Source organism: Leptonychotes weddellii, unplaced genomic scaffold, assembly GCF_054177405.1.
Source record: "Leptonychotes weddellii isolate Sample4059 unplaced genomic scaffold, ASM5417740v2 HiC_scaffold_5272, whole genome shotgun sequence".
Classification (NCBI taxonomy): Eukaryota; Metazoa; Chordata; class Mammalia; order Carnivora; family Phocidae; genus Leptonychotes; species Leptonychotes weddellii.
Genome location: NW_028020391.1, coordinates 1 through 11,071, shown reverse-complemented (window position 1 = coordinate 11,071; position 11,071 = coordinate 1). Strand labels below are relative to the sequence as shown.

At 40.3% G+C, this 11,071-nt stretch overlaps 1 protein-coding gene across 1 annotated transcript; it reads right to left on the bottom strand.

The window, feature by feature from the left end:
- Positions 1–3,222: 3,222 nt before the first annotated feature.
- LOC145719568 (olfactory receptor 52M1-like) lies at positions 3,223–4,206 on the bottom strand. The gene has a single exon (XM_081811060.1). The coding sequence runs from the start codon at positions 4,204–4,206 to the stop codon at positions 3,223–3,225; it is 984 nt and encodes a 327-aa protein (XP_081667186.1).
- Positions 4,207–11,071: the final 6,865 nt, after the last annotated feature.

Here is an 11,071-nt window from a genome sequence, read left to right as displayed (position 1 = left end):
TGTCCACAATTGCCAAAATATGTAAAGAGCCTAGATGCTCATCAACAGATGATGGATAAAGATGAGGGAGATATATATACATGGAACTAGAGGGTTTACTTATTATGCTAAGTGAAATAAGTCAGAGAAAGAAATACCATATGATTTCACTCATATGTGGAATTTAAGAAACAAAACAGATGAATATAGGGGAAGGGACGGAAAAATAAAGAGGAAAAGAGAGAGGGAGGCAAACCATAATAGACTCTTAACTATAGGGAACTAACTGAGGGTGGCTGAAAGGGAAGTGGGTGGGAGGATGGGGTAACTGGGTGATGGAATTAAGGAGGGCACTTAAGTAATGAGCACTGGGTGTTGTATGCAACTGATGAATCACTGAATTCTAATACAGTATATGTTAGAATTGAAACTGAATACGTCTGAAACTAATACAGTATATGTTAAATTGAATTTAATAAAAAATTTTAAAAAGGAATAATCATATATTTATGTGAAGGAGAATCTAATCTGAAACTAATACAGTATATGTTAAATTGAATTTAATAAAAACGTCTGAAACTAATACAGTATATGTTAAATTGAATTTAATAAAAAATTTTAAAAAGGAATAATCATATATTTATGTGAAGGAGAAATGAGATATTGGCTTTGAATAAGATGTTCAGTTATTGGACTTGTTATGTCCTTATACTGCATTCACCAGGGTACATTCCATTCCACCCTCTTGTGAGATAAGCCCCTTCATGAAAGTTCGTGAAAGAGCCCAGACATGACTGTGGTTGACAATGGGATTAAATGCCCTCTGTAACTAAGCTCACACCCTAAGTCCGATAGGTCTGGGTGTTGTCGTGGGTGGTTTTCCCTGGCTGGAATGGGAGCACACGTCCACATGGTATTTCTCCTCTTTACTCTGAATCATTCGATGACATAGGGGGATGAAGCTAGAGATGGTTGTTATTTGATTTTGGTCTGTGGTAGACCCAGAAGGTCATCTAAAAACATCATACCAGAGTATTTCTGAGATTATTTGGCTAGAAATTTCTTAATACTAGCCCTACTAAATGCATTTTAAGCCCAGAATAAAAGCCCAGGATAAAAGCCTTGGATCTCCATATACACTTTCTGCTTTACGTAGTATAAATCATGGATTTATACCTAAATCTTTAGGCAATATGCCAAAGAACTATCCCATGACAAAGGTTCCTTGTCATTCCTTCAGCATTGTGGCCACTGATGGATTTGAATATTTTTCTTTATTTTCTCCAAAGTCCAGGGCTATGGACAGGAGATAGTTCTGTAAAACAAATTTTAACTCTGGGGCTTCTATAGTATCTTTTCATCAACTCCTAATTAAAAAAAAAACAAACAAACAATAGTAGGTAGATTATATTTGGCACCAAAATTTATGTTCATAGAACATAACCTTTCTAAAATAAGTGAACTTGAGTTTGGCACTGGAGTCCAGAGTCCTTGATAAGGAGGTGGGGGAATGAGCACCCCTCATCCCAAAACAACAAAGAAAAATTAATATGCCCCAACTAACCTTAGTGTTAGGTATAGGATTCTGAGGAAATAAAATAGCACAAACTCTTCTCTAAAAAGAGTTAGCTTCCGGGGCAATTGGTTGGGCAGCTGCCTTTGGCTCAGGTCATGATCCCAGAGTCCTGGGATTGAGCCCCACATCAGGCTCCCTGCTCAGTAGAGAGCTTGTTTCTCCCTCTGCTCCTCACCTCGTTCACTCTCTCTCTCTCTCACACTCTCTCAAATAAAATCTTTTAAAAAAAATAAAGTTTAGCTTAAACCCCTAGCTAGTTCTAAATTTGTTTTCCTTTAAACATTTTTTTTTGGATGATATGAAGTTTGAATACTACTCTGGCTTAATCATTGGCTTCTTTAGATTATACTTTCAAAATACTAAGATTTCTTTTTAACCTAAGGTAAGTCACCTTAGATTTTGTAATGGTTTGTAAACTGAGGTTAAATGAGCACTTTAAATTTGAAGTCTAAAATGTTTTAGAACTAAAATGGACATACAATAATTCTGAATCACTAGAATTGGGAGTAGTTGATTTTTCATGCATTACCACAAAATTCTTGTAGGTTTCTAACCTGAGGTTATTATCTTGTTATAGAACTTCTATGATAATAAAAAGAGTAAAATTATAACAAAATAAGTATGAATCAAGAATTTTCCAAAAAGATCTGAAGTTGTTTCAAGGTTTGTATCTATCACTCCGTTTCCACTTAATCTCATCACTTTTACTCCATTCTTACCCAGCTCCTTTCATGTCAGTTATCACACTGTTACTTTCTTCCCTCTGTCATTTTATTATTTCAATGTGACTACTGTACTTCATGACCATTTCAGGACCTCCAAAACAAAATCTCTTAGTGTCCTTCTGTCTCCTCCTCCCTGCTCCCAGTTAATTATTAAGAGGAAATGTGGGATATTGCATTTCCATTTATTTAAATGGGGGAATAACCTGGGTTGAGAACTTTAACTCCTGTGGGCAGGAAAGTCCCATTCCAAGTACTATTAGATTAAGATTTCTCACATTCATATTGCCATCATCCTCAATGAAAGGTCTTTTCTGGGGCAAGCCAAAAAGATTGGAAAAGCTTGCCAATGCAGTTGAATTTTTCCAAGTCTTTACTAACAATTTGTAAACTGTCTTCAAGAAGGTATTAGAGTATAATTTTATCATCTACAAATTGTGCAAAACATTCTCCAAAGAGAAACTAGAAATCCTTTATCAAAAATGTCAAAGAAATAATCCTACTTCTGTGGCTTTGCAATTTTATGTCAAATATGAAAAGGGATACTGTGTAAAAACTCATACCTTGGAGCACCTGGGTGGCTCAGTCATTAAGTGTCTGCCTTCAGCTTAGGTCATGATCCCAGGGTCCTGGGATCGAGCCCCGCATCAGGCTTCCTGCTCAGCGGGAAGCCTGCTTCTCCCTCTCCCACCCCCCCTGCTTGTGTTCCCTCTCTCGCTGTGTCTCTCTCTGTCAAATAAATAAATAAAATCTTAAAAAAACCCCAACAACCTCATACCCTGATTTCCCCATTCAGATATTCTTCTTTGCACTTTGAGAAAATCCACAGTTATGTGGAATATATTCTAGCATTCTTCTTTGACTTTTATCACACCTCAGGTAAGACCTAGTTGCATGGGTGTTAATTGCACTGGCTTCCCCAGTCAGAGTCTTTTTTTGCCATCATTATCTGTATGCCCCACAGATGCAGAACGGCCACTTGGGTTGAGTGCCTGCCTTGAGAACATGGAGAAGTCTCTCTCGAATCTGTTTGGTACGGACTGCATAGGCAACTGGGTTGAGGATGGGTGGGATGAGGAAGTAAAAGTTGGCCAAAAGGATATGGATATGGGGAGGCACATGATGGCCAAAGCGGTGAGTGAGAGAAGAAACAGCAATGGGGATATAGAAGACAAGAATAGCACAAATGTGAGAACTACATGTCCCTAGGGTTTTAAGCCTAGCCTCAGGGGTGGCCAACCCCATTACAACCCTGAAAATCATCACATAGGAGGCAGTGATGGCTAATGAATCCAGGATCAATATCAGGAAGCCAATTTCCATTCCATATAAGTTGTTGACTGTTGTGTTACCACATGCCAAGGTAACTATGGCCATGTGTTCACAATAGGAATGGGCAATGATTTGGGTCCAGTAAAGAGGCAGTCTCAGGCGAATCATCAGGGGCAGGAGTCCAATGTAGAGTACTCCACAGAGGAGGGCAGCTAGGCCCAAACGACCCACTGCTGCATGAGTGAGCACCAAGGTGTGGCATAATGGGTCACAGGTGGCCACATAGCAGTCAAAAACCATGGCAAGGAAGATTCCTGACTCAACAGTGGCAAAACAGTGAATGAAGAACATCTGGGTCAAGCAGGCATCCAGGTCAATGTTGTGGGCACCAAACCAGAAGTTGGCTAGCAGTTTGGGCATGGTAGGTGTTGACAGGACCAAGTCAATGACAGCCAACATACACAGGAAGAAGTACATGGGTTGGTGCAGGCTGCGTTCCACCTTTATCACTGCCAGGATGGTCACATTCCCCACTACAGCCACCAGGTACATAGAGCTGAAGGGGATGGAGAGCCAGATGTGCAGGGATTGCATCCCTGGAATGCCAGTAAGCCAGAAAGAACTAGGCACCAAGCAGGCATTATTAGACATGAACATGTTTCAGGCAGTGGAGTATCCAGGAGATAGGAATGCCTAGATTTTTACTCTTGTGAGAGAGATTGTCTCTGAAAACTGTAGACTCCTAGATTCTTATTTTCATCCTGTGCAATTGGTGGAACCTATAATAAAGAATTCTGAATGTTTACTTGATATATTACAGATTTTATTAAAGAAACTGTGGGGTGCCTTTTATTTTATTAAGGTAACCCAGGTGCCTTTTATTTTGTTAAGGAAGCATTGGCTTCTTTAATAAAATAAGCTTAACCGACTGAGCCACCCAGGCACCCCAAGAGCGTGGAGTTTAATTCAAGTCCTGTCCTGTTTTAGGGTTGCCATCCTGCTGTTTCCCGTCAGATTCTCAGCAATAGTAAGCCTCAGACTCCCCATCCTCACCATGGTGACTCTTCACACAGCCATGTTTTTGCTGAGAGGTGTCACCACCTTTTTGGTTTTTACCTAGGCAAATTTCCCCCATTCTTCAAGGCCCATCCCAGATTATTTCCCCTCTAAAAGGCTTCTTTGGGATCTGTAGTCTATACCAGAGTGGGTGAGTCGTCACTAAATTCCCAATTGTCTCAAACAAGCCCATGCATATTTAAAATATTCTTATAATTGCTATTTATATTTTAGACATTTCCATGACAAGTAAGCATAAAAATGGCCCTATGTATCCTCAGGGATTCCTAATGCTAGCTCCAACATAAATTTTTACAAGTTTGCTTACTTCCTGGTCAGCCATTGATTGGGTGCTGAAAAGAAAAAGTTTTGTGAACTTTAAAATATTCCACAAGTGTTCTTGTTACATTAACTCACCCACTTCAGCAATTCTGTGAATTAAGTACTTTAATATTCCAGTAAGTGATAACATGTGAAGTCATTTCCTTAGCTCAAATGTGAGCTTCTGTGGATTTATTGGACAGATAGGAAAGGGAAAGACGTCCTGGAGGCCGCACCACAGAGGCAGCTCAGAGCACGAGCTTTGCCATCTAGTAAACCAGATTTCCCATCCCAGACCTTTCTCTTACTCTGTATCTGGGCAAGTAGCCTAACCTCTTGACGTCTCATTTTTTCCCATATAAAATATGGGGAGAGTATCAACTACAAAGGATAATTATAAAGAAAAAATTAAATTAGTATGAGGTTCTTGGCACATGGCAGCAACTTTCTTTCCCTGAATTCTTACTGTTCATTATAGGGAGCAGATCAGAACTTTAGATTCTGCAAATTGGCATAGTTTCCTGTTTCCCAGTTACATGGGACATCTTTAAGGAGGTATCAAAAGTCTAGGAATTACAGAGATGGGACAGGGACTTAAGGGGAACACTAAAAAAATATACAATTTTATCTCACACCAAGGAGAAATAAGTGTTGTCTAAAAATATTGTGATAGACCACCAACCCAAAGCAGAAAGAGGCCTGATTATTCAATGTAAGGTAGGTTACTTATCACAAAAAGAATTAATGTTCATAGGATGTACTTAAACTCAGATTTCTAACTGATTTGTGCCAGACCCAAATTTGGGGCTGGGAGAAGCAGAATACGAATATATATAAAAATAAAATCCACCAAGTTGATAAGTGGCATCTTAAAGGGGTGGTTTGAACTAGGTTGTAGCACTGGAATTGTGTCACTTTACCTAGAACATTACAGAGAAACATTTTCTGTGTCAGCCCACATAAAGCCTTGCCTACCTGGACACTGGTGACCAGTGTCTGCAAGTCCTATAAGAAGCATCCTGGTAGGTCTGAGGCTCCTGAGAAAGAGGTTTTGTCATGGCAAAATAAATATCGATTAGCAGCAAGATAGACTTAGTTTCAAATGCTAACTGCTGTTTCTGACTCTGATTTAGGGAGTATCCTCTCTGCCTGCTTTCAATCCTGTTCCCTAGTCTGTGAAATGAAGGAAGTAATAGCTACTGTAGAGTTGATTTATGTATTAAATGAACTGTTTATAAATGTCAGCGTGCGTGTGAACACGCGGGTCAAGTGTTAGGAAGCCTAGTCTCTGGAATAGGTACTGTGTTCCCTCCTTACCTACTCCTCCCCTCTGTTCCACAGAACATCGACACACAGTACCATTTCCATAGGACCTTGGTGACTCCATAGCCTTCTTTCTTAACTATATGAGCAGCTTTTTAAACATGGGTACAGTCAGTTGAAGAGACCTGCTGATGGTATAAGGATCAGCTCAGGAGAGAAGGTTGTCTGATTGTGGGGTAAGAGAACAGAGGCCCAATAAGGCTAGAATAGTCCAAGTTTTCCTCTTGTGTCCTGATGGACAGTACTAGGCAATGAGGTTCTTGCCTTGGGGTTTCTCCTTTTTCTTAACCCAGGCCAAATTGTGCTCTATTTATTCTACTTTTGACTAGACCCAGGAAAAAATAAGCCCTGGTTGAAGCAGAAGACAAATATAGTTTCTGGAACTTGGAGTTTGCTCCCAATGACTCTGACCCCCCTCTCTGGAATGTACTTACCCATTGGGAGTGCTGTCCACAAAGCTCTAGGCTGTGATCTTTACAGGGGTCACCTCTTGTCTGGATGCGCAGACAAATTTAGAGTCAAGGGAGGCCATAGCCCTGCTCTCTTCAATATTTTGGTCTGTGTCCTCTTTATCCAGGTGCTGAAAATAGCCAGTTATTTCCCAAGGGCTGCACAAAGAAATCTGTGCCCACCCCTCTGGACCTTCAGTTACCCCACCTTGGGAGCAGTCTTCAGCTCCTAATCCCACTCCACTCCCAGGACTAGATTATAGACTTAACTTCTATTCCCCTGGCTGGGGTTCTCGACTGGCTCCAGGTCTCTGACTACCCAACCCCCAAGCCTGAGGTATTTTAAGGACCCCAAGGGGGACACTGGGAGAAAGTTCACAAGAGAAGGGTGGAAAACCACCAGATGTTGATATAATCCATATGGATACTTTAGTTATTGATTATTATTTTAAAAAAACTAAGCTATGCCTAGATTTACTTTATATGCTATGTATATTTCACCAACATTGTAATTTTCCCTTCTGCTTTTTAAAAAAGCATGTTTGCTTAAAAACAACATTTGTGGTGGGGCGCCTGGGTGGCTCAGTCGTTAAGCGTCTGCCTTCGGCTCAGGTCATGATCCCGGGGTCCTGAGATCGAGCCCCGCATCGGGCTCCCTGCTCAGTGGGAAGCCTGCTTCTCCCTCTCCCACTCCCCCTGCTTGTGTTCCCTCTCTCGCTGTGTCTCTCTCTGTCAAATAAATAAATCTTTAAAAAAAAAAAAAGATTTGTGGGACACCTGGGTGGCTCAGTCAAGTGTCTGCCTTCAGCTCAGGTCATGATATGGGGGATCCTGGGATTGAGCCCCACGTTGGGGTCCCTGCTTCTCCCTCTGTCCACCCACAGCCCCACCTGTTCATGTTCTCTCTCTCAAATAAATCTTAAAAAAAAAAAAAAAACCCAAAATTTGTAATCACAAATTACAATGTGTGTCCATACAATGTGTGGTTACTTTTTCACTTTCCAGAGTAGTGGGCTCATTTCAGTTTTTATATGCCAAGTGGTACAGTTATCAATATTTTTTCTGTTCAGCCTTAGGATAGGATCCCAGAAGGTAGATTACTGATCATTGTTCAGGACAAATGAATCCTATTGTCAAACTGCTTTCCAAAAGCATTCTTCCAGTTTATGTTTAGTCCAGTGTCAAATGAGTTCATTTGCTAAATTGCCCTTCAGTAATTTTTGAAATATCCATTGTATAGATGAAGGAAAACCTTGTTTTCATTTTATTTCTACAGTGTGAATGTTTTTCTGTATTTGAACAATTTGTGGCCAATTTATTTTGAACAGTTTCTTTTCCCATTTTTTCTACCACATAATATTCTTAAATGAAGTGGGGAGAATGATTTAATGATTTCAGAAAATACAGCAAAGTTGGAAATGTTCTCTTTTTGTTTCAAGTTTTTATTTAAATTCTAGTTAACATATAGTGTAATATTAGTTTCAGGAGAATTTAGTGATTCATCATTTACACGTAACACCCAGTGCTCATCACAAGTGTCTTTAATACCCACCACCCATTAAGCCCATCCCCCTACCCACCTCCCCTCCACCAACCCTGTTTATTCTCTATAGCTAAGAGTCCCTTTTATGGCTTGCTTCTTTTTTCTTTCCCCTATGTCCACCTGTTGTTTCTTAAATTCCACATGAGTGAAATCATATGGTATTTGTCTTTCTCTGACTTATTTCACTTAGCATAATACATACACTCTAGCTCCATCCACTTGTTGCAAGTGGCACAATTTTTTTTTGATAGCTGAGTAATATCCCATTATGTACACACACACACACACACACACACACACACACCCCCTCTGGTTCTGTTTCTCTAGAAACTCTAAATTCAGCTTTTGGAAACTAGAAGAACAGACCTGTAAAGAGTTTTCTAAATTGATTCTGGTGTCTAGAATTGATTCTCTAATCTGATTATATTTAAAAACACCACTATTTCCAGCAGTAAAGAAGGAATGAACAGTTCATGGCATGATAGGGCAATAGAGATACATGAAGTAATACCATTGGATACTTGTAATCAAATACTTATAGGAGGCAAGGTTATAGGTGACCATGTAGGATAGCTTCAAACATTTGTCAAATTAATAAGTAGAATGGAATTGGCTGGTTATTCCTAATGTCACTGGACAAAGTGGGGAAAAAAAAGATGAGCTCAGACATTCGAATTCCCAGCTCAAGAACTACATAAATGACCTGACAGTGTCTATGTGTGCCCTGTGGCCACAGGGCTGAGACTGCTGGGGAAAACAAACAAACAAAGAAACAAACAAAAACAAACAAAAAACCTCACAGAATATTATCCTGGGACTGACTCAATTACAATGCAAGTTGAACTCAGTCTTTCAGCGTCTCTAAGAAAGTAAGGGTCTTGGGCGCCTGGGTGGCTCAGTCGGTTAGGCGTCTGCCTTCGGCTCAGGTCATGATCCTGGAGTCCCAGGATCGAGTCCCGCATCGGGCTCCCTGCTCGACAGGGAGTCTGCTTCTCCCTCTGACCCTCCTCCCTCTCATGCTCTCTGTCTCTCATTCTCTCTCTCTCAAATAAATAAATAAAATCTTTAAAAAAAAAAAAAAAAAGAAAGTAAGGGTCTTGACTGGGAAGAAATGGGATCCTGAAAGTTGGAATGGGGATATAGGAGAAGACCCTGATAAGGCTGGGACATTGAACCCCTTCATTCTGATGAATCTTCTTTGCCAGTGGAAGAGGCCTCTCTACCTTTCTGAAGGGGACTAATCCTAAATTGGCTCAGGAAACTGTAGTGACTTCCCTAAGGCAGTTGCCATACAGGATAATGCAGGTTCTCCTTAGGATCCACTTCCACTCTACTTTTAGGCCTATTACTATATTCAAGTCCCAGAAAGAGCCCTAAAGATGGGGTATAAAGTGTCACCTATGAGAAAGAGCACTACACTCCAAAAGAACTTGACTTTTCTAATTCATACAGACAAATCCAGAGAATATGTTTAGGAATGGACATTAAGGGTATTGGGTAATAGTTGAAGGAAGATAAAATGGGATCTGGTCAAGTTTATGGAGGTGAGTCCAATAAGCAGAGACTCTAGATTTAATGTTGCAACTTAGGGAGTTAGAAAAGGTCTCTAACAGTTTGGTTTGTTGGCTGAAACATGGACCAAAAGGTGGCTCACAATAAATTAACTTAAAATGCCAAATCTGCCTTGAAAAACTGTACAGAAAGGAATTCAGAGACTGGAAATGGAATGTTAAAGTAGATTGGTCATTTAAGGTTCTGCTCACACACCCTTACAGTGCCCAGAGAATACACCTTTCACCACAACTGTGACAAATTAGTTTGTCAGGGGAACCCCATCATCTTTGAAGAGCTCTGTGATTGCTCTCTTCTGCAGGCCAGGCCTTAGAGTCTATATTCAATGGGAGTAAATGCCAGTATCCAAGTGCCAAAGACAAGGTGGGCATGGTTACGGTGATGGACAGCAGAGTCAAAGTACCAATTAGGATTTTCTGACTAGTATAGACCTAGGGCTTTGACTAGTTGATCACAGTATTCCTAGAAATGAAATAGATAGGAGGTCTACTAAATTCTTACTTGATCTGTAGAAAAAGGAAATTCTGGGTAAAGTTTAACCTGACTCTCAAAAACAGTCATGGCCCCTCAGTCAGTTCCCAGACCTGAACCAGTGTACAGACCCACAGCCTCCTGAGTGAGTGGGAGGGAACAATACCTGGTATACTACTGAAAGTTTATACTGTTAGTCTTTCTCCCAGTCTTCCCCAAGATACCTATTGCTTGTATCCAGGGTAACTGTTCATTGGGGGAAAAAAATAATCAGACCTTTTGGGGAACTACTAGACACTGGCTCTGAATGGACACTAATTCTAGTATACCCCAAATGTTACTGTAGTCCAATCCGAGTAGGGCCTATAGAAGTAAGGTGATTGAGTTTCAGCTCAAATCCACCTTACTCTGGGCTAAATGGGTACCCAAATTGATCCTTTGGTTATTTACCAATTTCAGAATGCATAATGGAAATGGACACACTCAGCAACTGGCAGGATCCCCATACTGCATCCATGTAGGTTTCATTATTCTGGTTGGGTATATTGGTAATAAAAGTGACTATGCATCTAAAACTAATGATGTAATGTATGGTGATTAACATAAGAATAAAAAAATAAATAGAAAAAAAAAGTGACTATGCATGTGTCAGGGACAGGGGGTAAATGGGAAGTCTGTACTCTGTTCAATTTCACTGTGAACCTAAAACTTTTCTATGAAATACAATCCATTACATTCAGGTCCTTTTACCTCAGTGAAACATTTATGGGCCCAGTGGTATGAGTTC